Genomic DNA, 27,511 nt, shown 5'->3' with positions numbered 1-27,511 from the left:
TCATCCTACACGACTTGCAGTAAGCATTGCAAACCCATTTTCAATGAAATTAACTTTTTTTTTTTAATGCTAAAAAGTGTTTATTAAACAATTCTAATGTGAATTATTGAAAGAGGGTTTTTGTAATGGATGTCACTGCAACCCTTGTAGGATTATGACTTCATTGACATCTTGATTCATTAAATGCAGTCATGACTTACGTTGGCGCAAATCAAAATTTACATTAAAGCAAAGAATACCTTCTGTTTATCCAAATTTAAAGCTATACTGAGTTTAAAGCTATACTACATAAATATGGTATCAAATTATTTAGGAGAAAATACTATATCAGGTCACACATATTGTGTTCATGGTACATTTTTTTCCTCAAATTGGAGATTTATGAGGTGTCAAAGTTTTTTTCTTTTAATCACACAGTATTTTGCACCTTTCAACACTGCCTGTAACAATTCAATAGCAATTTAACCTGCAGTTGAATTGTATAAAACAAAGAATTAAATCAATGAAGTTTGAAAAAGAACATTTTGAATCACAGATCAATATTTAAGCCTATGGATCAATATCATAGCCTCATAGGCAATGTGACCAAGACATGGGATGTCACATGTAAACAACTGTCCCATTAAGTGTATGTTTGATTTAGTTTTTTTATCAATTTACGAAAATCAGGCATTTTTTATGAGAGGATAATTCATATATTAAAGGTTTTACAAAAAATATCCAGTCAGAGTTTGTACATTACATTCAGAAGAATAAGCAAAAAGGTGCTTTTTCTAGATGCTCTTTTTGTCGATCAAAGGGGAATTTTTAATTTGTGATGTCACACATCCTGGTTTGAATTCCAATGGGAGGATCTCCATTACATCACTGCTCTTGACAATCAAACTAAGAAGTTTGTTCATTCAATTATTAAAAAAAAAATCATTGATCTTCTTGTTTTCACAAAAGAAAACTTTGCTCCAAGATTTTCATTCTCCATTCATGTATATGTAGTTTAATATTCTTTCCATTTATTTTATGTCTCCCATCTTTCTGTCTACTCCTGTCTACATCTCTTCATCTTCTATTCTATTTCTTTTCTCTCTCTCTCTCTCACCCGTACTTGAAAGTCTCTCTTCCTCAACATATCTGACTCTCTCATGAATATCATTACCATCTAAAAACAAACGAGGAAAATAAAGTACAGCACGATTAAGCAGCATCAATTTATTATCAAATTATGCATCCATGATCCAGACTTCACAATTATATCTGCTAGATTTGCTTTCCCCTATTGTTAAAAGTAAACAGTGTTCTCCTTTTCTTGGATTTTCTACAAAACATTGTTTCTTTCATCAATCTAGAATTTCTACTTGCCATGCATGCATGCACACTACAAACTATTTACATCAATGTTGAGAAGACATTTTTCTTGAAAAAAAAGGCCTGCATGTAGCTGAGACATATAGGTATCAATAAGGCACAGACATTGATAAATTAACCTTAGTTGCACTGCACCACAGGAAGATCTATAACTTGCCAAATTAAATGCCCAACATTCTAAACTCCGGTTTGATTTAAATTCTTGTAAAAGCTGTGGTAGAACTATTTAAAGCCTGATGTTGCACAAGTCTTTAACATTACAGACTCGACCAACTTATCAGCTCATTTACACTCAAATTATTCACAACTGTCTGGGAATAATAATAAAAAGTTTTCTATGTAAACAAAATTTTGACATTTTTAGCTATAATTTTAGTATAGTTGGACCATAGTCTAAGTTAACTCAGCTTCAGAATATGAGTCTACATGTATCTACATGTTGAAGCATACAGCAGGAGTTGTGCAAGAAGATACATGTAAGCCATGTTGGTCCAAACTTACCTTACAACTATAATCTACACAATTCATACTCTGACCATCAAGATACAGGTCTTCATTGTTTAAATGCACACAAACACATCTCCTTTGATATAACGTTTGCATCAGTATGGTTGTTGGCATGACTGAGGTTATAAGTTTAATACATTCACACAATAAAAGCTTCAATGTAAAAAATATGTCCTTTGATATAAGACATGATTTCCGCTCCAGTAATAAAGGAATGTGGAAGAAGGTATAAAAATAATGTGCAATTCTCTCAATTATTTCCAAGCATGATTAATATAAAAAACCAACACAGAAAGGACTAATAGTGAACATAATGGATATAATGACTTATTTGGTACGTTATGAAACACAAGATAAATGAATAATGAAATATTATACAATGTATCTGATAATGGAGATGAAATACAATGAAATAACACATGCAATTCATTTTAATATTAGAATGACAAACATACATTTCATTGTCAATGCCGGTAGATTACTCAATCAAAATTCAGACTGACAAAACAGACCAAAATATTAAACAAGTACAGCTAGAAATCTTTGAAAATTAAGGCTCTGGAAATCAAGCAAAGGTAAATTCATAATAAATCCCATTGAGACTATTAAAGTGATTATTTCAAATATAAACAATTCTCAAGTCCCTGAGACAGAAAATTCAATCTAAAAAATAATAATTTGCATGTTATTGAAAAATGGGAAAACTAAAATGAAAATTATACCACTGAACAATGATGACTGGGTGGATGCTAGTATTGAAAATTACTTTTGCTACTGCATCAGTTAAAAGTTAAGGCTCTGGAAATCAAGCAAAGGTAAATTCATAATAAATCCCATTGAGACTATTAAAGTGATTATTTCAAATATAAACAATTCTCAAGTCCCTGAGACAGAAAATTCAATCTAAAAAATAATAATTTGCATGTTATTGAAAAATGGGAAAACTAAAATGAAAATTATACCACTGAACAATGATGACTGGGTGGATGCTAGTATTGAAAATTACTTTTGCTACTGCATCAGTTAAAAAAAGGTAATATATATACATCATAGAATGTAAATTTAGTCTGCATAAGTTTACCTACAGTCCAGTCAAATAATCAAAGTTAAATAAATCTTAAGACAAAGTCTTATTTTCTGCTTTCAACTCAAATTCGCAGTGGACCGATTTCCATGGTCTCAAGAGATTACAGAGATGTACTTGTACCTGTAGTTTGCAATAATCATTGCTGGTTGCAACAATACTTTCCGAAAAAGAAATGCAAATTTTTGCTCCATAAATAATAACATTTTCATTATTCATTGGCTCTAAGTTGTACACATTTCCTCAACCTGGGCTCTGCCTTACTATTTTAAGCACACTGTGTTTCACAAAAGAGTTAAGTGTGACTTAACTGTGTGAGTCATGCTTAAAGGGCAATGCACATATTATATTAAAAGGGAAGTTCACCCTGAAGAAAAGTTTGTTGTAAAAATAGCAGTTAATTTTGTTAAACTCATTGGTGAAGGTTTGAGGAAATTCCATTTAAGAATAAGAAAGTTATTAGAATTTAAAGTTTGGGATTTATGACGTCATAAACGAGCAGCTGCCCCATATGTTATGTAATATAAAATGCACATATTTCAATTTTGTTAATGGTTCGTGACTCAGTTTTGTTTTGTCTTTAGAAACGGGTGTGAAATGATTTGACTACTGAAGGTACAGTGAAAACCATTTTCAATTTTCTGAGAAAATGACATTTCATTCATTCTTTTACCATACGATATGTAGAAAAGCTGCTTGCATACGACTTCACAAATCAAATAAATAAAATTCTTATAACTTTTTTTATTCTTTGATGGATTTTTCTCAAACTTTTGGCACTACTTTCTATTATTTTATCCTACTATTTTTAAAATAAACTTTTTTTGTCAGGGTGAACTTCCCCTTTACACATGATCTGTTTGATTGATAAGCAACAGTGCACGTCCCCTGCACATGATCTGACCGATGCACTGATGCGTTTTACAACATATGCAACTGAAATTTAAGGGAGACTCCAAGTCACACTTAATTCTTTGTGAAATACCCCCAGATTTAACTCATGGAGCATTCATTTAAATAATCGTAATCATAACGCTTTCAGCCAAGATATAATTCACTTCAATTATGTTCTAATTTTCAATACATTTCATTTCAACAAATAAATGCTTGCATGTATGTACATATAAGGCTACACTATTATGAGTGCTTAGGACTTGCTTTTTGACAATCAAAATTGAGTGTCACTTGAAATAATTTGAAACAAAATTATAGCATCACAAAAGAGTTGTGTATTTTTCACAAATGCAACTACTTTGTAAAAAAAAAAAAAAAATCAAGCACTTGTGACTGTCCCAAACACACTCATTTGATTGGCTGCCATTGAAAATCAAGTTGCATATGAATTTTAGAATACAAGTATACATGTACCACTCATCAAACCCAAGTCAACATTTTGAAAGGACATTGTTAGAATAAAACAAATACTGCCAAACTACACTAATGAAAATGCTGCTAGTAAGATGAACAAATCAAAGTGGAGATGACTATGAGCATGCACAATACTGACTATTCATTGATTGTCATCCCATCTGTGAAAAGCCTTGAAGGGATATACATGGTGGGAGGAGAAGTCAACTGACACAAACTTGATAGCTATGTTATCTTAACCCTGATGCATGTCATGACAGCTTGGTCTAAACGAAGTCTGTAAATATTGTGTCAAATACATGTAATTTAAAAAAAAAGAGATACATGTAACTTAGTTTAATTTTGGACAGCCCAGAAGCAATTTTTGATTTGTCAGCATAAATGATTTCACCACCATCCTCCCTCTCTCTCCCTCTCTACATGTACCTTTCATCTAATCCAAAATAAAAAGGTGGTAAATAAAAGGTGAGAATGACCTGTACAATGCGGTGATGCTTTAACATACATGTACATGAATCACCACAATGGACACATCGTTTCTGGGAATATGCCCTACCGCATTATCAACAATTAAATTCCACATTAAATATAAATACATGTGCATGTACATGTATGTGCATTGACGCTTAAGCATGATTTTAGTCAACCTTTACTCTTGTAAAACATCCCTAAACTCCCTAACGATTATCTATTACATAGCTTTAAGTAGTCTAGATTCAATGTAACCAGACACCAAGTAATCTTTGCTGTACTGGTAGTAGGCCCTCAGATAAGGTTACACTTGCAGTAGGCATTAGAGCTACTAGACTTAGTCTCTTTTACCAATCAAGTTTTGCAGGTTTTAGGGGTCTCAAAGTCTTTATACTGATAGTGATAAAAACAAAATTCACACAATTTGATAATTTTAAGAAATCATTGTCTAGCAGATAATCTGTATACAATAAAACACTTAATAGAACATGTGTAACAATACAAACAGTTACAGACTGATACTCACATGTGAATGGATACTGGACAGTCTTGCTTTACTCTTTGTTTCAAACAATTTGGTGACCATATCATTAACATGCATACTGGAAGCCAGGTACATTATTGACGTTTACAATTTGAATGACCATCTTGTATCATAGCCACTACTGCACATAACAAATGCATCGTGATAGATAGGGACAGAATGGTTTTCATTTATTCACATTTTTCTTTTAGTGTAAAAAGTTCTGTGAAATGTCCTTGTTGTATCACACATAGCGAAATTATGATAGGGGGATTTGACATTGTCTCATCCTCCAAATACATGTACATCTTAGTTCTCTGTGGCAGAGTGGCTACATGCAAGATCACGAGAATCTAAAAACAAGTTCTCAACTGGTCTGATGAAAAAGACTACAAATGATTTGCTGGTATGAGATCTGTAGGTTAGAATGGTAATACTACCATGGTGTGTTCATCTTGCGTAGATGTAGACATAGGCTAAACATTCAATATAGATTAGAACAGCATGAAAAGTCTGTATGATTGTAAGCCACTAAGGGCATGGTTCTGTCATCATTGTAGCTGCAAGACCATATCGTGTACATGTACATGTAGATGTAGATGTTACCATACTAAAAGCTGTACAATTATTCCAATCACTACTACAGTTCCGAAACACACTTTTAGCCAATCCAGAAGAAAAAAAATTATACTTCTGGTATTCACATCATTTGTTTCCACGTGTGAAGTACTTCAATATTTGTCCCAAAGTGACCGATGATCTCACATCCATATGTTAACAGTCAAAACATTACAACAGAGAAAAGAGCATTCTGTTCACAAAAAATACATACGTGTACAAGGTATACAGGACAGAAGCTAACATAGCAATAGTAATATTAATTTGATAATGGTAAAAAGTGATTTGTTAATTATCAAAATTCTGTGTGGCACTGGTCAATGGCCAATGTCAATCTTTGGCAACTACATGTACATTGACTATTAATTAGAATTACTTTACATTTACAACTTACAAGTTCGTAGCAAAACATGAATTGAAAAATAAATGTAACCTAAATCTACATGTACATGTATATTTTGTGAAATGATTTTTGTAGATATCAAGACAGGGAAAAGGGGGTACCGTAATTGCATACATGTACTTTAAATAGTTATTATGATTTAATAGTCTGACATGAATAACACTAGACTATGAAATAAACAATGAAAACCTACACTCTACCATCATTTCATATTAAAACAATAACTATATTTACACAGTATACAACAGAATGCATCATGTATTCATATGAACTCAACATACTAAATCATATAGAAAAAGAAAATGTTCATATCACAAGTTACATGTACATTAAAGTACAAGGTCAACACAATATAAAATCATGGTTAACATAATGTAGCAACTCAAATCCAATTTCCAATCATTTGAACATCACAAAAAATTAAATGAGTCCACATGGTTTTATGGTTTATCAAATTATCTCTTACCTTATAGAACACATAATCACATGTACATGTAAAAGTCAAAAGCACCATGGTTTCAATTATTCAAGAAAATTTCAAGGTATATTTTCTAGACAGAAAATAAATCGAAATTACCAGCATGATCAGAAGGCACAATTTCTTGTCTAAAAACAGGAAGACTTTGAAAATATTAATGTTCTCACATGATTAGATATCTACATGTACGAAATACTTGTTAAAAAAATAAATGTAAAATAGAAATATATTGCTCTTTACACAATCATGAAAAGTTCTGCATCGTTGTTTATCAATTCGAAACTGAAGCAATACAGTTTACTTTAATTTGTACATTATGAAATGAGGAACATGGCTTAAAAACAATAGCAAATTCATCATGAGAGCATGCCCTTCCTCAATCCCTTTGTAAATTAGGGGGGGTTTAACCCTTTCTATTAAAATCTTACTTGTACATGTACATGCATCTGCTCTTCTTTTATCCATCAATCACATACATGTATTTCACATAAAATTTGCCAAAATCAAAAACTCTCTTGAATTCATCTCATAACTTCAACAACTTAGAATTATTTTGTCAACCTATAAAAAAAAATCTTATTTTCCTTATTTCCTTGACATTGAATGAGCTGATAAAAAGACATGTATGCTGATGCTCCACTTTACAATATTAGCAGTAGCCTGATGCAAATGATGTCTTTTTCCTTAATATCCCCTTCTTAACATTCCCCTCCCCCAAGGAAAAAAATAAATAAATGTAACTATGGAGAATAAAACATACAAATATCAGACTTTTTTCAAAAAGTTAACTAACATGTACATGTAGTTGGAATAGAAATCTATCATGCAAGATAGAATTATAGGATGCACTTGTAGATCACTATCAGTTGATTTCTGGCCATTCCATGAAGTGACGAGACACATGTCGCCGCCAGTCTTCTTGACCGATCAATTCTTTATCACAATACTCACAGGTGAAGAGCTTACTCATGGGATTCTCCACCACGATTTCTTCTTCCATAGCTTCCATATTGACCAAGGACAGTTCATCCTCAGCTTCATTGATATCCTGCTGAGATGCACCATCATTAGCGGAAAGAGTAGCAATGTCGGGAAGAGAAGGAGCACTCTTGTCAGAGAGAGTAGGTGTCGGTGGTAGCTCATCAGTCACAGGTTCCGGCATTGTCTGCATGGCAGTGGATACAGTGCGAGTCGCATCAGCAGGCGTTGGAGAAGTCTGCTTTCGGACAGCCTTGGGGTTTTTGGCAAATTCCATGTGGTGATAGTCCACCTCATCATCATGCTTGTAGGCATCCTCATTCACATCAACTATCAGGTCCTCAGGCTCCAATCCAGGAACAGGACTGGCTTTGGGCTCTTTCAAAGATGAGGGGGTTGGTGGATGGATAAACAGGCTTTCATGTAGTTTCCTATCAGGTTCCGGTTCATCATGAACTTCATTCTTTTTAGTGTTGCGAAGGCGATTCTTCCTGCCCTGTCTGGACCGCATTGATGGAATATTTCCTTTAGGAACACGATTCTCAGTGGTAATGCCTAGAGCTTCAGTATGGGTCAGGATGTGGGTATCAAAGATATGCTTGAAAGGTGTCTCATAAGGACAATATGTGCACTTGTATGAGGCTTGCTGGGTATGAATAGACCTATGGTGATTGAAATCCTCTTCAACAGTGGTCTTGTAGCTGCAGAACTTGCAAGAAAAGGATTTTACCTCCTCGTGCAAGGCAATGTGACGCTTGATGGAGAAAGCCTGGCTGGAAGAAAAAGAACAGTAAGGACACTTCAGAGGGCGTTGCCCATAGTGCATCTGGAGATGTTCACGCAGAGACTTTGGTACTGTTGATGCAAATGGACACTTGGGACATTTGAAGGGCTTCTCCTTAGTATGGGTGCGAATATGAACATTCAAGTGACCTTTCTGGCTGGAAGAGTAGTCACACAGATCACACTTGTAGGGTTTTGCTCCTGTGTGGACCGCAAGGTGCTGGATGAGATTGTGCTTGCGCTTGGTAACATAATCACACTGATTACAAGAAAACAACTGCATTTTCTCTTCCTCACTCTTCATTTGTTCTTTCAATGAAGCCAGCTGTTCTGAAATGTAGTTACCATCTCCTTCATTCTTCTCCTCTTCATCAGCATGAACCCTCATGTGCACTCGAAGGTGAGATGGCTGGGTTGTGGAGTAGTCACATTTAACACACTTGTATGGCTTCTGCTCCTCATGCATCTGCATATGAACCACGACATGACCTCGTTGACGAGCACGGTATCCGCAGATCTTACAGCGAAATGGTTTCTCACCTGTGTGGATCAGGGTGTGACTGGCCACCGCACTGTAGTAAGGAGAGCAAAAAACGCAATATGGACATTCATATTGCCCAGTCTTGGGATTTCGCTTCATGGTCTGCAGCTTCTTGGAAGTAGAGAGCTTCTCAAAACCTCTTCCTGAATCTTTCACATCGTTTTCAACTTCATCATCCATCTCAATCTGCAACAAGATACAGAAAAAAAATAGTACATGCAGTTTAATTTCTATGGACTGAAAGGAATTTCCCCAAAAAACTTACATGTTTGTTCAGCAACTCTCCTATTGAATATATGAGAAAGGTGCTTCTTATATTATGATTGGATTCAATATAAAATATTATTGGTACGAAAAAACAAGAAAAATAGCCCCTGAATAGGAAATCTGATCAGAATATTATCAACCCAATTATAAAGGAAGAGTATATATGTAGGTGATCTCTGTAAGTACAGATAATAAAGAGAAAACATTCAGCTCCACACGATCCCCTAGGATTACTGATAATCTCAAATACAGTGCGTCCCACAAAAAACGAAACCGAGATTTATAGATGATTTATCATGCCATAATCGCAAATACAATAGAAAAATCATTGTAAAGCGTAGGGTCTCCTCTTTCACTTGAAATAACTTAAGATTATTCTTAATCCTTGCATGAGCAAAAACAATTTGAAGAAAGGAAACCAAAAAATCACTTGGCAGGCGGTATCTGAGTTTCAAAAAGAAAATCACATTTTTAAAAAGTTCAATATCTGCTCTTTAATTTGATACCTGAATTACAGAAAACGGTCAAGAAATAACAAAGTTCTGTTTGTTTGAAATAAGGCTTGAATTCCAATAATTTCATAAAGTGAAGAGGTTTTACAGGATAGCTTTTAGACTTACTCGACACTCAGTTTTGTTGATGATCAGCCATGCAGAGTCTTTTGTTAACTGTGCGATAGCTTCGGTGGGAAACCGGTGAAAACACGTATGTTTCATGAAATTATGGAAATACAAGCATTGTTTTAGAGAAACATAACTTTGTATTTCTTGACCTTTTTCTGCGATTTAGTTATCAAATTAAAGAGCAGATATTGAATTTTTTGGGCATGTGATTTTCTTTTTGAAATTTTGATACCCCCGCCAAATGACTTTTTGCTATTCTTTCTTCAAATTGTTTTTACTCACTCATGCGTGGATGAAAAATCTTGTATGTTATACCAGCTAAAAGACGACATTCTAAGCTTTACAATGATAGGTCATTTGTCTATTGTATTTGTGATTTAGTTATGATAAATTGTCGCTAAACCTTGGTTTCATTTTTTGTGGGACGCACTGTATTGTATAAGCAAACATTATAATATGAGCCCCCTTTCATCCACAAGGCACTTTTCATCCTGGCCCAGTGATTAATGCATAGGCACAACCATGATGTGCTCATGCTATCATCTACTTATGTGTACCGCATGTATTAAGGTGGTTTCAAACCACCTCGATCACAAGAATCCCTGTTTAATTACGAGAGCCTTTTCAGGTTAAAAAATACCTGATAATTATTCTTGCATTACCACTGCCCCAAATCCACAATGCACTTTTCATCCTTAGGTGTAAGTTCTTGATGTTACAGGCATGCGCATTATGGTCTGATAAGCAGGCAAGGCGAGAGATTTTAAATCGCTAGCTTAGCAGCCATCCACAGTGCCCGCAACCTACACAATGGGCGAAGAAAGTTCCCATTATGTGCTTTCACACAGCCAAAATACTTGCAACCTTGGAAAAATCCCAGCGAAACTTCTCGTTATTTTGACCTAGTATTTACTATTTAGTCGATTTTTAGCAGGTATTTTCTTTCGGGAATATTACGCGTAATTTTCTATCACACTGCCAAAATTACCTGTAAGTGGTATTTTCTGATCGGGGTAGATCATGGTAAAATTCTCGATCAGAAAATACTTGGAATCAACAAACTTTGAGGCAGTCTTAAAACATTTTATGTCAAGTGTGACAGTGCATTTACCGGTAGTTTAGATTTAGACATTGGCAGTTATTTGCTTTAAGAAAACCTTACACTGACTCAGTTCACAAGAAAATACCATTTTGCCATTAGGGTCATTCCACGGGGTTGGGGCAACAGCACTTTTTTGTGTTCCCTATGAATTGTTGGCTTTATCCTGGAAATGTGTTTGGCGTTTGGATGTTGCAATGTGGTTTTGTTGGAAGGCAGTTATGTAAGCAATTACTTGATGCAGAAATAAAAATGTTGAACCTCAAGTATTTTTGATGGTGAGACTTTAAATGATGATGTCCAGACTCTTTTTGGGGGCACCAAGTGTGACATCCAAACTTGTCATTTTCAGTTGAAGATATCTAATTAAAAGATAAACTTAGTCAAATTCAAATGGCCATGATTGATAAAGCAACATTTGTTTAATAACAAAACAGTAATGGGATAGCAAATGAAAAGAGGCTTCATAGCATAAATCATTCCTACAACATCGCATACCACCGTTACATGCGATGTCCGCGTTTATTTTTTTCTGTAACGGCGGTAAAGTGGTAAATAACTAAAAGTCAGAAATCATTCTTTCCAAAGTTATGTGTCAGAAATAAAGGGCAGGCAGTAAGCAACTTTTCATCAAAAGATTAGCTTTGAAAACCAATGTTAATGTCATGTAAATTAATCGAGGGTCGCCGATGTTTTAGGCGATGTCCGAGCCAAATTTGTAACGGTGGATCACATTTCATCGCGTATGTAAAAAGGAGAGACCGGAGAAGAGACCGTCGTTGTATCAGACGGACGGGATGTTAGCCGAAATCCACGTGCACATGAACGGCTATGATATCGGGTGTTTTGCAGCATTGCAATTGGGAATCTTCCCGCAATGTCCGTGTAACGGTGGATTGGATCTCAACGATGTTTTCCCTTTCAAAGCGACGTAAGTACGGAGATTTATCCCGATACTCGTATTTTTAAATCAGTTAAACCTTATCTTAAAAATGTGAAACTATATTATCATGCAGAAAGTGTTTTTAAGTTTGAAAAATCTCGCTAATTTTCCATAATCTTTTACTACAGTCCCACATGTATCTTTTCGTGTAAGTGAAATATGTGATTGAGACATCGCCGTGTTTGTTCCAGATTTGCTAAATGGCCCCAAAGAAATAATGTTTTTAATAGTGATTCCGTGCAAACATGTTTTGAATGTTAGCTGACATGATTCAATCGCAATTTAGTTGATTTTTTTAAACACCGAAATATGTTATTTCAATAGGCCAATGAATACTCAAAACTGCTCTATCACCGATGATCATGCTGACATCTCAAATTTGGTACAAAATCTCGCCTTGTTTAAATTGGCTCCTACTGATTCTACATAATATGGGTATCAAATACCTGATGATCAAATTTGAATTTCCCCCCAAAAATGAGAGTTTAGAACCAGTGGCAGCGCCACGGGGGAGGCAGGCCCCCCCCCCCCCCCATTTTTTTTTTTGCTTGTCAGCTGATCCCAATCCGAAAGAAGGGGGGGGGGCAAAATAATTTTTCTGTTACTACCCCCTATATATAGTACATGTGTTTTGTGTATGATGAAGCATGGCCATAATCCAATTACTAGTAATTCTTGGCTGTAGGCCTAACCTTCCCAAAACTTTTCATCTTGTTGAATGTTATACTTTTCAGCACATTTTTTATTTCTCTCAATATTTTTTCAATATTTTGTATTTTGATTTCTATATATTCAATTGTAAGGAGGGGGGGGGTTCGTTTTATCAGAAAGCAAAAGCCTGTGTGATTGTTTTCAATGTGATTTTTTTTTATTGCAATATAATGAGATTTTTAAAACATGTACAAGTGAACAAAAGAAAATGTGACACAATCAAGTTTGTTTCACAAAAGTTTATTTACTGTATCAGAAGGTAAATTGCAGATTTGAATTCCATTAATTCATTTAATTCCAATAAAACATACATATATTATGTAATTGCTTGAACAATTAAACTTCAGCGATGAAAATTAAATAGGATGGTCATAAAAAACTAAATGGAATTGTCTAGATACCGGTAACCACCCTTGATTAGAATGCAGAATAAAATTAGATTAAATTAATCCATTGAGAAATGAAATTGAAGTACAGATAATTTATGAAAAGGTAATGGGCAAGTAATTGTATTGTGAAAACAAAGTAGAACACAACAACACAAATACAAAAACCTTCTATAAAACGTAACTTTATATTTAATTTATGAACTATGAAATGATGAGTTCTATTTGCTATGAAAAAATACAAAGTGAAGGTTCCTGTGTATTTTGCAAGAACAGATCAGATTCATTGTCCCTAGTAATCCACCCCCTTTAATGAGAAAATGTCAAGACATAAATAAGTAAATGATTTGATATAATATAAAAAAATATTTGCTTATTGCTTAAAAAATATAGTCAAACTTCCAAATACTATTTTTCTCAACTACAGGTAGCCTCTGTTCAAGGTGAAAATGTATATCTTCAGTACATGAAGTGTCAATCTGGTGACCTGTACTCCTGGCCTGATGGCGAGGCACAATTCTACCTCCATCTACTTTGTGACATTGACAGAATCCTCTTCCAAACTGAAATTTCTTATTGGGTCACCAGTCTTCTTGAAGTTCATAAACTTGTAACCTGAATGCAGAGAGAAATATTGCATGTTAATTTTAATACTCAGGTTTAGTGTACATGTAATACATTTTTTTGCATTTGCCAGTAAGAAGTTTACCAAAGAGTTCTTGCAGTTTTATTTTTGAACATTAGAATAGCTTAGTACATTTTATTTCCTCGCTTACAACTCTGTTAAAAAAACAGAAGATATAAAGGTGGTGAGTTTTTTTAATTAAATTTGTCCACCAAGTACTTTACAATTGTCCTTTTCGCATGTTGGAACTTAATGTTTTATCTAATGTATGTAAGTTCCAGTGATGACATGATTATATTTTAATTAATGTCACTTCTACACTACCATTTTGAGGACATGATGTCCATGTAACTGAGGTAAAACAAATTAGAGTTAACAAATTGAACAAGTTTATATGTGTAAGGTATAAATGCGTTGTCCATGTCTTCCATGCCAACTTTGTCTTGTTTTGTCTTGAAAAACCATAGCTTAGAAGAACTGAACTACATGTACATGTAGTACCTTTTCCCTACATATTTTTCACCTGAATATTGTATCAAAGGTATCAAAAATTTTATAATTGTGTATGAATAAAAAAAACATTTTACCTGTTAATTGATATGAATTACAGAAGCTTGCTTGTAGATGTTGTATTTCTACACTTGAGTAAGATGAGTTAACTTGCATTTAGTGTGTTGATACTAGAAAAATATGTCAAATATTCAAGTAATGCTATTCAATATGACCATTACAAGGACATGATGTCCGTGTAACAGAGGTATCTACATTTGAAAGTAATATCTTGAAGGAGATATTTCAAAGTAATAAAAGATTTGGAGATCGTAAGATAGCACTGTTTCGTTTTTTCCCCTTTAGACAGAAACATAAATGTTTCCAGAGACAGACGGAAGTGGAACCTTGAGGATTAGTATGATTTTAAATATAATGTCAATAATTTTGTACATTTTTCCTTGTTTGAACTCTAATTTAAAGTGCTTTTACTTGCAAGGAATTTGACATGCAAAATGTTTTTCTTCTAGTATAATCAATTGAACTTGTGCAAATATTCTAAGGCAGAAAGGGTAATTTGGTATGTAATGACCATTAATGGATCTTAACTTACAATGCTTCAAATTATACCTCTGTTACAGAGACATGATGTCCATGTAACGGTGGTAACACCAAACAAAAATAGAAGGTTAGGCCAGAGAGAGTAGTTGAGTTTTTCCAAAGAGAATATTCCATTCTGTTGAGGCATGACTTCTCTCAACTATTTAGTTCTACATGCCATCATAAATTGAATTTTCTTGACTGGTGAGAAAAAAGAACGACACATAATTTGTCAATAATTTTGTACATTTTTCTTTGTTTAATCTCTAATTTAAATTTCTTTTATTTGCAAAGAATTTGACATGCAAAATGTTTTTTTTTTCTAATATAATCAATTGATCTTGTGCAAATAATTTAAGGCAGAAAGTGTAATTTGGTATGTGATGACCATTAATGGACCTTAACTTAATACAATGCTACAAATTATACCTCTGTTAGAGAGACATGATGTCCATGTAACGGTGGTAACACCAAAAATAGAAGGTTAGGCCAGAAAGAGTAGTTGAGTTTTTCCAAAAAGAATATTCCATTCTGTTGAGGCATGACTTCTGTCAACTATTTAGTTCTACATGCCATCATAAATTGAATTTTCTTGACTGGTGAGAAAAAAGAACGACACAGAACATGGCACTGGTATACACACAGAGCATCAAGTTCCATTTATTGATGCTAAATCTTTCAAAATATACATGTATATGCCATGTTGGAAAATGTGGAATAAAGTGACTAAAAATGTTGTTAGCAAAATATTTATTAAGAGGAATTGAGATCAACCCTTTTATTTTGACAGTGGGAGAGTATACATGTAGTCTAAGTAAGGATGATAAATGATGTCCGTGTAACGGTGGTATTTTGTCAAATCTTGTTTCGCAATTTACTCAAATATGCAGGGTGGTATGAAATGCCTGTAAGTGGATTTAGTTGAAGAATTGTCCCATGAAACTTATAAGAAATAAAACTTTTCATTTATTACATTTCTATTTTTTGACCCTGATGTCACAATTTTTGCCCCAACCCCGTGGACTGACCCATAAGAGAGATTGAAAAGTCAGGAGGACTAAGCATAATGGTGAACATGTACATACATTGTACAATATCTACATGTACTGACGTCCAGATCTAGACTACTTTTGTGGGTCCAGTGAAAAAGGAAATAGTCTGACTTTGAAAATGGTCAAATTTTGTAATCCCAGCCTTGGCGTAATTTCCTTTTTTGCAAGAAATTGATCTACATCATGCTGCATTCAACCCCAGTGAGATTAAATGGGTACCTGGCAAGAATAAACTGAAAAGTATTCGCGCACAAAATTGCTGCTATGCTGCTGCATTTTGCATGAGTTTTCTATGTCCAGGGATGCCAGTGGCAAATTGCTCTTGGGCCTGAAAATTTGTTTGTGAACTAAATTGATGTGCTCTGGGGTTCTTAGATGCTCTTTGGTGCATTCTGAGCATATCCGAGGGATATTTTCCCCTCATATCTAATCCAATTTTGGGGTCATTTTTTATATATACAAAAATAAAAAATACATAAAAATTAAAACACAACACATTTTCTACAGTGTATTGTGATACTCATGCTCATCTATAGATTTCTCTTCCAACCTCCAATACCATTTTTAGTTCATGTGAATTGCAGTCAATGAGTAGAAAAAAATAAAGGGCCTAGGCCTAACACTCCAGTTAGGCTAATCAATTTCTCACCCGTCAGGCAAGGCGAAAAATTCATATACATGTAAACTAATGAATTCATGTAAACACTCACAATCGGAAGATAAGTGTAAACTATACTATGATCAATGTTCCGTCATTTCCGGAGATCCCTGGGTTACTCTTCAACGTACACATTGCATAGAAACACTGATACACGCTGTTTGCATCGGTATACCGTTTGCATCGCGATCGCATGGCATGGTCATTGCGACATCGCGCTAGTTTTGCGTGACAGTTGTTTTGCGATGTTCTCATGCCCAAATACACGGAACATACTTAAGAAATTGTGAAAGTGAATGTCCGATTAGTTTAGATGATCAGATCGGCCTGAAACCCGGAAATAACATCTCGAAGCCGGAAATTAGATACCAAAATTATTAAAAAGCCGGAATTCCGGAAATTGCCGGAAACTGGCATACCTGTATGTCAAAAAACACCGTAGAAATAAATGTTTGACTTCTTAAATATAAGTAAATGAAATAAACATTTAATATCATTATTAGCTGGCTGGGGCCATCACCTGACGCACATATTCACCTCAAAACATTCCAAATCGAAGTAGTCTTCAAACACTACAGTTCCTACAATGTACCTTTTTTATGTCAAATTTGTCCTTGTGAATATCAATCATTCTTTTGGCAAACCTCTCCCTATCTGTCAGGTAATTCCAGATTTTGAAAATCTTTTTGGAGTGCAATTTATTTAAACCCGAAAGCTTGACACAACAGCAATTTGCATCTAGAAAATTTATATGCAGCAAATCTACATGAATGAACATATATAAAGTGCAAGTGCATCATTCTTTCATGTCACATAAATTTGGGTTTCAGTGAGAAATTTAATAATTTGAGTAAAAATATGCTTCATTGGGATTTAAAATTACACAAATCCCTTTCTGTTTCATGATTTTGAATCTCTATGAGGATGAAATTAGACTTCTCTTTACCCGGCATTTTACACAATTAAACAAATCATTCTATGCAAGCTATGGCACCAATTCTGATAGAAAAAAAATAATAATAATAACAAATGAGAAGCTGCATCAGTCAACATCAAATCATTTCTTTACTAACCTCTTCAATTTGATTTAGAAGGTCTTCAGACAGCTCCAATTCCTCATCTACAAATGCATCCATTTCAGGTTCCAAGATAAAATCAGGGTCTTCCAATGACTTGAGTACCTTTTTAAGCTTGCCGCTGCGTACCTTGCGCTTGTCCGTTGAGCCCATCTTGATTCTAAGTACGTTCTTTGGAGGACGGCGAGTCAATTTGTCCACAGCATTACTATTGCCCGCTTTTACTTTGGGCTTAGCCATGTTAGAAGATGGAGTGAGTTAAGGCGTGATGTGGAAGCCTATAAGGGAGCACAAGACCTGGAAGAATAGAACAGAAGAAAAATGTATAGTCTCATTAAAAGTCAGATCCAAATGTCTTTGATAGGGGTGAGCTTTGATCAATTTTTTAGATGTTCGCACCTTGAACCACTAGTCTCACCTGGTTTCTCACTCAATAAAATATGCAATATAATCTTTTGACCCTAAAGGCCTATATGACTTTTTAAACTTATCATCCATATGAACACACATGGTATTACTATTAACTATCTTTTGTACCAAATGTAAATACAATTGATGCAGAAATAAAACAAGTGAAATGCCTCTCTAGCAGTCTCACCTGCATTATGTGATTCAATATACTGCATTAGTGCATTGCTGACTTTGAAACAATTATTCACAAAAAACACATTTCATATGATAATAAAATTACTGCGTTCATTATATTACCTTTGACCTTGATCATGTAACCAAAGACTAGTGCAAAATGATCATTGATACTTGATTATCCTTAAAAAAATCCTATGTCCAAGTTTCATGATCTAGACTTATAGGCCCGAATTAACAAAGGTGGTTTCGAAAACCCACGGTTGAGTCCATGGTTTATATGGTTTATGCAGATTTCCTGTATAAATTACACTCATTTTACCGGGTATATTAAAAAATGTCCAATGCTGATGCGCGCTTTTGTCAGTGTGCCAATTGACGCCTGTTGCCGTGGTTATCCACGCTATTTTATTCATGAGTCCTCTGGTTTGAATTAATGAGTCCACTCTTCAAACAGTGGACTCGTGAATAAAATAGCGTACAGATCTAACCATGGTAACAGGCGTCAATTTGGCACACTGTGACAAAAGCGTGCATCGGCATTGGAATTTTTTTATACACACGCCCAATACATGCTATTAAGCATAATTCATACAGGAAATCTGCAAAAAACATGGATTAAACCATGGGTTTTCAAAACCACCTTTGTAAATTCGGGCCATAAACTTTCAAAGTTATGATGGCAATTCAACAAATATCACCAACATTGCCCAAAGTTCATTGAACTTAATGACCTTATTTTGATCTTGTTCATGTGACCTGAAGCTCCCGTTAAGCGATACTTGATTACTCCATATACTTTCAAAGTTATGATGGCAATTCTCGCTACCCCAAATAGCGATTTTGCCGAGATCCGGGAAAATCACTGTAACGCGCATTGCATTATGGGATAGCTTTTCGGTATTTACAACTTCCCGTTCGGAAGTCCAATGCACTGTTTTGCCATTCAGATCAACAGTGCCGTCATGCACAACAACACAACGTCGCTTTTGCTCGGAAAGTTCGTGATCACAACCCTCTCTTTCACGATACAGTTTAACGGCCTTTTCTGCTAAAGTCACTAATTCTGCCCGACGCTTTCCATTGCACGGTATTCCTCTGTCAGTTAAGATTTTTTTAAGTTCCGAAACTGATTTTTTATCCATTTTGTGGTCGACGAAAAATTGGACGGAATGAATGCTGTATATATTTAGCGTCTAGTCGAATACGATCGTGATGTCAGGCCGGTCGCTAAATGCAAAATTTTAAGATATTCATTTTTTGTTTACTATTTTTATAACCAAATAAAAACATGAATAAAAATTATTTTCACGTGAAATATATTTTTTATTTTTATTCATAGTTCAAATGGAATAAAAACTGACCAAATTAAATAAAAAGTATTATAATCTGTACATATTACGCTGATTGGCATCGATTTCAGCGTGGTGGAAAACTCAGTATCGCGAACCTCGCGCGAGCTGAACCGGAAGTGGTGATGACGACCCGACGGAGTGAAAATTATCTCGTCCCCAATTATTATTTTTTTCCTACAGTACTTGGTAGGAAACCATCAAAATTGGGTGAAAATTTCTGGATCAAAAACTGTGCTTGTCTGATTGTACTTTTATCTATTCAAATATGTACATAAATGTTCCAAAGTTTTTATCAGACATTACCAAGGGAAGTCTCTTTAGTTTATAATTCATATTTTCACAAGAAATTAATCAGGCACATAGGCAATGTTCTGTCTTTTATGTGACCACACATCTTTGATTAATTTTTAATTAGACAGAAGTGCATGTACAACAAAAGGTCACCCTATAAATCAAAATTTCATCTCTATTTTGCTCTATCATTGGTTGGATAAGAAAGCCCAAATGTTTCATTTTAAAAATCATTAAGAAATATTCCTGATTTGCATAATTGGTATAAAAAATGGGTGTTATGTATGGGACAATTATAAAAACTTGTAGAAAAATCAAAAAAACTTTTGATATTTAATCATAGTGGGACATGGACCCCCAACATCGTATTACTCTTTCAAGAAAAAAAGTGGAGTCATCTAATTTAATATATGCAAATTAGGTAAAGTACAAAGATGGAATGTCCCATACGGAACATTTAAAGTTATTTCCCAGAATACAATACCTTTAGATTTGCATCTGATCTCTTGGAAGTTCTAATTAATTGAGAATGAAAGTGAAAAACTTAAAGTTTCAAATAAATATTTTAATTTTTAATGAAAGTTAAGTGACCTAAGACTAGTCAGTGATACTTGATTACCCCTATGTCTGAATTTCATAAACTACATGTACATTCATAAACTTTCAAAGTTATGATGGTAATTCAACAAATACCCCAAACATTGCCATAGTTCATTGACCTTAAATGACCTTTGACCTTGGAAAATGAACCTGAAACTCACACAGGATGTTCAGTGATACTTGATTACTTTTATGTCCAAGTTTTATGAACTAGATTCATAAACAATCAGTGTATAATGGCATTTCATCAAATATGGTCCCCAATTTGGCCAAAGTTCATTGAACCTAAATGAAATTTGACCTTGGTCATGTGACCTTAAACGCAGGCAGGATATTCAGTAATACTTCATTACCCTTATGTCCAAGTTTCATGGACTACATGTAGGTTCATAGTTTTATGTTATGATGACATTTAAAAAACTTAACCTTACATGTAGGATAAGATTTTGATGTTGATTCCCCCAACATGGTGCAAGTTCAGTGACCCTAAATTACCTTTGACCTTGGTCTTGTGACCTGAAACTCAGGCAGGATGTTCAGTAATACTTGATTAACCTTATGTCTAAGTTTCATGAACTAGGTCCATATACTTTCTGTCATTTCCAAAAAAGTTATTTCGGTTAAGATTTCATGTCTACACCGACGCCGCCGTTGGAAAAGCAGCGCCTACAATATATAGAGGCTGTTCTCATTACACTTTCTAAAACTAGTTTACTAGAAATCGATTCAGGAAACCAATTTGGAAGATCGCTTTGCTAGCATTCCCACTTGATCACACGAAAGTGGTTTTCAAAATCACTTCATGTAAAGCGATCTTGGTGCTATGGAAACGCTCTCAGTGGGGTAACACGTTTCGTGCAAAATTTGAAATCCAGCGTAGGCATTCTAAACCTGTCTTGTGGAGTAGCGTGCTCAAAATGTGCAAAGATCGCTTCCCGAATGCGGTTGTGTCCTCACTTACGCTAAAACCAGTTTAACATTGCAAAGCAATCTTGAAAACTACATCACGAGGTGGGTTTCTGAACCGGATTGGAAGATCGCTTTGACCGTTCTCACTACACGTTAAACTAGTTTCCACTAAACTAGTTTCCAGTAAACTTGTTTTAGGAAGGTAGTGAGAACAGTGTCTGTATGGAACTTCCATTAAAAAATGGAACATATGGAGGGAAAATGTAAAAAAAGGGGGGGAAATGTTAAAAGGCTACAGATAATCTCCTTATCAAATATGTCTCAATAGAACATTTTAAAATAAAAAAACTCTTTTGTTATTTCCATTTTTTTTTTATTACGGTACATGTATTTGATTTTTTTAAATTAAAATCATGGGGAAAATTGTGTACGTTCTCTATGGGGACAAAATGTTCCATACAGAACTGTCCCATATGTAACATGTCATAAATTCTAATATGAGTCTGTTATTAGAGGGTTTTGCCTTATTACACGAAACTTGCCTTCAATATACTTGAGTGATGTGTCTTTTAATCACTGAGTTACAAGTTGTCAAATGAAATACTTTCAGAGAATTCTCAACTTGAAAAAAAAAAGTTAAAGAATTGTCTTTTTTCTGCATCACATTCGTAACGGCACATGTTTTCTCTCCGAATGATCATGGTCATGTCATGTGTATGTCACTATTTTTTACATGATTATTCTTCTCCAAGATATCAACCAACATGATGGTATTTAATCCAATCAAAGTCCCTTATCACCATTTTTCAGGTCATTCCAGCCCCTAAAATTATGTCCCATACGTAACGCACGCGTTGGACTTGCCTAAAATTAGGCCCGTTTCGGGTACACGTGTACACGCACGGTCAAGTCAGTGCACGTGTACTAAATTCCATCACCGTGTAAACGGTAGCATCTGCATAAAGCTTGCATGGGACTGTAAAGTCAGTGAACAAGCTCACAGCCTCACATTAATTCTTAATTCTCAGACACTGCACATGTTATAATCACTAATATGTCAATATATTTCAATTAACCTAGAGTAAGTTTACTTCCAAAATCGCCGATTAATCCACATTCATCCTGGAGACTCAAGTTTTTGTACCACGAAATGGGTCTGCTCCGGTCTCGAAAGCTCGAAAGCGTTGTTCAATCACACTCAGAGCCAATTTGAGAATCACCAATTGCGACAGCGATCATTGCTACAGTTATGTGTTGATACGCTCGTACACATGTGCTACAAGCCTACGAAGAAACGCTCCTCAAATTGGCAATAAAATAATGAAAATCAATCGATAACTTCAGTTACACTTAATTCTGCAGCGATCTGTGCATGCATGTACGGTACAGTATGCAAAATGCGCATCCAACGAACGTCGGCGCTAGCTAGGGCCCTGCACTGATTTTCTTTTGCATTCTTTATTAATTTAATGCGCTGCTAAGCTGAGTAAACTTTTTAATTCCACCAATTTTTGTGGATTGATACTTCTGACTTCTCAGGTAAGCTTTAAAACCGCGACTTAGGCTATACTTGTATATACCCCTTTTTATATTATATTGACATGTTGATGCGGGTCCGTGTCGAAATGTCGGAAACACTGAAAACATGACTCGCTCTCAGTGTTTACAATGTGTACACGACCGAAAAACACGCCGTGTACATGTGCATCAAAAATGGACTTTCAAAACGGGCCTACCTAAAATCATTCCATACTTCATGCAGGCCTACATAAAAAGGACTTTAACAAAAACATTCATCCCAATGGTAAAATGGTGTGGGGAAAAAATGTCCACTTTAAATTGTTAATTTACAAGTACACCAAAAGTCCCAAAACCTATCTGATCATTTGTGTGCATGGATACTTCAGCCAGAACAGGAAGTGAATAATGACTTTAACAACCCCTCACTCTCCAACTTCCTGTATTACATGTATATGCATTTGGTTTTGCTCATTTAATTATACACTAAGTCTGTATGCATGTTAAAGTGTACATGTAATCTCCAGTGCACAATACCATGTTAACATCTACTACTGAAGCCATGTAAGCTTTACATACTTCACATAGGGAAAAATTTATCCTGCATGAGAGAAATTTATTTGGGTTATAATTTTTTTTTTCATTTTTGTTTCAGCTAGTTTTTCATATTGGGGGAAATTGCCATTTTGTTCTCTTTGCAACTTTTAGTTCCTCTGCTGCAAGTGTCCGGTGGAAAAGCTAACTCACAGCTGCACCCATACACTGGGATTATTACGTTATCGAACAATTAATTCAAGCAAGGAAATGGAGACATACTGCCCGGTACTATTATTTCCCTAGCTCTACTGAGGTTGATTAAAGGTTTGAAGCATCACAAGTGAGTTTTGATAGATTTAGATAATAATCCTAAAAGTGGATGATATTCAGAAGTCTTTGAATTTTTCTAATGTATTTTAGCGGTATACTGGTCCCTGCTGAAAAATAAAGGATGGTCATCTGTTAAAAAAATAAAATGGCCACAGCAATCAAATTCCAACCATTGTTTACAAGTGTGTCCCAGTTGGCAATCAAAATTATGAGGGTATGAATTTTGATTTCATTTCTTATCCAGAAATGAAGTACTTGATCACAGTTCAGTTGTAATGATTGCAAGCATTTTACCAAATTTCTGTGACTACTACCAGTAGTCGAATTGCAAGCAATTGCAGTCTGCAGCACTTTACATGTTCTACACATGGAATCTCTGGTGGCTGTAAAATCTGTTTAAAGGTCAAGTTCACCCCAGGAAAATGCTGACTTGAATAAATAGAGAAAAATCAAACTAGCATAGTGCTGAAAATTTCATCAAAATCGGATGTAAAATAAGAAAGTTATGACATTTTAAAGTTTCGCTTATTTTTTCACAAAACAGTGATACATGTATGCACAACTAGGTGAGTCACTCGATGATGTCCATCACTCACTATTTCTATTGTTTTTTATTGTTTGAATTATACAATATTTCATTTTCTATAGATTTGACAATAAGGACCAAGTTGACCGAACCATATAGTATTAAACAATGCTAATTCCACATGTTCAGGGAGGAATTAATCGTTGCATCACTTGACAATGAGAAAATTAGAATATTTCATATTAATAAAATACAAAAGAAATAGTGAGTGAATGATGTCATAGTCTCCTCATTAGCATACCAGCCAGGATGTGTACATGTATATAACTGTTTTGTGAGATTAAGCGAAACTTTAAAATGTCATAACCTGTCTTATTTTACATCCGATTTTGATGAAATTTTCAGTGTTATCAGACCTTCATTTTTGAGGAGCAATATCGCGCCAGCGCTCCTACCGCGCTCCTAAAAAAATAAGAACAAAAATCGCACTCCTAAAAAAAAATAAAAAATAAAAAAGCCTTCACAAAAAGTTGCTGAAATTTCACATTTTACATCTTTATATTCACGAAATAGGCATCTGTTTTCCATAATTCCTTGAAATTATTTTGATTTAGTTGGAAACTACCGAAAAAAGGAAGAATATTCACCTCTTTCCCCGACTCAGATTTGATTTTAAACTCGGTAAATATTGTAGTCCCATATGTAGATTTTCGTGGCAACACCATGGAAGTCTACATGTGGGACTACAATATTTACCGAGTGTAAATTCAAATCAGAGTCGGGAAAGAGGTGAATATTCTTCATTTTTCTGATAGTTTTCAACTAAATCAAAATAATTTAAAGGAATTATGGAAAATAGATGGCCATTTCATGGATTTAAAGATGTAAATTGTGAAATTTTAGCAATTTTTTTGTACAGTATTATTATTTTTTTTAAGCAGGAGCGCGATATTTTGTAAACGTATTGACCCAGGCCTAGTTTCACCACAGATTAATTAATAGCTACACAGCTATTGCATACATGTATACGATGTTAAGAAAAATCTACAGTTTATCATACATGTATCATATTTAATTGATTTGAGCTCCTCAAGGAGAGCGATTCTGAGGAGCTCAATTGAGCTCCTCAAAAAAATAAGGAGAGCAATTTATTGAGCTCCACCAAATTATAACCGTGAAGGACTGGTGTTATGCTTGTTGGATTTATTCAAATAAACTTTTTGTTGGGGTGGACTTGTCCTTTAAGCAACATTATAAAACTACTGATGAATTGCTTTAAATATATTAAAATGCAATCTATCATTAGAAGTTTGGATTTGAATTCTTAGTGACTGAAATTTAAAGGAAGATTCAAAGAAATTTAAAACTACTTTGCTATGGGGATGGGCTTATTTTATTCCCGATAATAATACCTACATGTACATGTACTTAGATTCTTATATTTTCTCTATTCTCTTTGGCTCAACAAAATACAATCTCAGGCCAGCAAAATAAAATGCAATTGAAAAGGACTGCACTGTTAGACTTTTAGGGGAAGATAAAACTCATATTTGGGGGTTTTACAGTATAAGATCACTTTTTATTATGGAAAACACATAAAACAAATATTCGTGAATTGAAATAACTGAACTGAAAACTAGACTGGCTTATTGAATCATTATCATTAAATAAATTTACTTATCATTACTAAGTACTATCATTTTTCTTATTATTCAATATCATCATCATTATCATTAATTATCAAAATACCATTATTATTATTATTAATATTATCATTATTATTATTATTATTGTTATTATTATCATTATAATTATCATTATCATTATCATTATTATCATTATTATCATTATTACTTTTACTATTAACATCATTATCATTATCATCATTATCATCATCATTATCATTAATACCATCATCATCTTCACATCATTATCTGAAACTTGTTGAATATAATCACAATTTAAAAAGAAAATAAAAGTCAAACAAATTAGCAAGGACTTGTCACATTGTTTGTTGGGGTAAAGTTATACTTATAGTAATTGAAATTGAGAATCAAGAAAAGTGAGATGTGAAGCCAGCACATGATTGTAAGTTTGTAACTAAGTCTAAGTCACTACTCTAACTTCTAGTATTAGTTCTAAGCTCAACTTCAAGCTCTTACTTAGTTACTGGGAGTGGGAGTGTCATCAGTCATGTCAGAGTCAAACTTGTGCAATCTTATTCTTACAATAAAAGTCTTATGATCAACAGAACAAACAAATTGATTCACAACCCCCTCCCTCAAACTGGGTTGCAAAACACTCGATATTCTGTCAACATGAACTCTCAATGGCTTTGGGTACATGCAAAGGCCATGCCCTTCCCGAAATGTATTGCACATTAATACGGGCACGGTTAACAGGTTGCATGCTCTTTGCTATGCCTATGGCCTCATTCCCTTGCTACGTCACGACTCGTCTCATATCTATACAAGATTTCAATATTCCAGATCCATAAAACCCTTAAAATCAACGAACAGCAACAAATTAGGCAATATTAAGTTTAAAGTATGATTGTAAGAAACACATATGACCAATATTTTTACAACTATTAGTTTAGATATGGAAGAAAATGGTGCAAAAGTTTATACTTTACAAAAGTTTTAGACGAAAACTCTGCAGTCTACTCACGATGTCAAACTACTACACGGTCCCATTTGCGCAAACAACACAGAAAAGTACCATACACACAACACACAGACTGGCCGCGTGCTCACGATCGCAAAAAACTTACGGCTAAGAGTTTAAAAACTAACGTTTTAAGCCAAATAAGAAATTCACACAATAATGCAACACATATGAATTTATACAATCGTTTACCAGTTGTAATATAATTACAATTACTCATTCAGTTGGAACTTCGTAAGTTAAAAAAATAGTATTTTACCTGATGATTCCAAAATCGTCTCTCGTCAGGTGTCTTGGCCGGCTAAATACTACACCGTGAGCGCAGCGTGTACTTGAATTGTGTGTTCATGCATGGGAGACACGCAAAGGCAAAGCCTACTCTATTCGTTTCCACGCAGCACCATCACACACACAAAATGTGCATTCCGATGGACTCAAAGAGCAAGATCAAGATGATTGTCCCTCTGATCTAGAGCTAGCTCTCTCAAGCTTCAGCTTTTAGGGAAGGATTATTACCACTTCTTGACCGTACAGTGCAGTGGTACTCT

General features: G+C 34.6%; 1 protein-coding gene across 2 annotated transcripts; it reads right to left on the bottom strand.

The window, feature by feature from the left end:
- Positions 1 to 1,191: 1,191 nt before the first annotated feature.
- On the bottom strand, positions 1,192 to 27,511 carry LOC129256324 (zinc finger protein ZFP2-like). 2 transcript variants are annotated; one of them, XM_064111223.1, is made up of 3 exons: positions 27,223 to 27,511; positions 17,643 to 17,942; positions 1,192 to 9,302 (listed from the first exon to the last, which is right to left on the bottom strand). In XM_064111223.1, exons 2-3 carry the CDS (start codon positions 17,883 to 17,885, stop codon positions 7,677 to 7,679), a joined length of 1,869 nt encoding a protein of 622 aa, XP_063967293.1. In that variant the 5' UTR covers positions 17,886 to 17,942; positions 27,223 to 27,511; the 3' UTR covers positions 1,192 to 7,676. The 2 variants fall into 2 exon arrangements, with proteins under 2 accessions (XP_063967293.1, XP_063967340.1); XM_064111270.1 differs by lacking the exon at positions 27,223 to 27,511 and adding an exon at positions 26,927 to 26,977.

Source organism: Lytechinus pictus, chromosome 1, assembly GCF_037042905.1.
Source record: "Lytechinus pictus isolate F3 Inbred chromosome 1, Lp3.0, whole genome shotgun sequence".
NCBI classification, from domain to species: domain Eukaryota; kingdom Metazoa; phylum Echinodermata; class Echinoidea; order Temnopleuroida; family Toxopneustidae; genus Lytechinus; species Lytechinus pictus.
The sequence above is the reverse complement of the archived record's forward strand: the minus strand, read 5'-3'. Positions and strand labels throughout refer to the sequence as shown.

Coding starts and splice junctions, on each gene's coding strand:
- LOC129256324 (XM_064111223.1), bottom strand. CDS start 17,885: ATGGCTAAGCCCAAAGTAAAAGCGGGCAATAGTAATGCTGTGGACAAA. Junction 9,303..17,642: donor TTCTAAATCAAATTGAAGAG/GTTAGTAAAGAA, acceptor ATCTTGTTGCAG/ATTGAGATGGATGATGAAGT.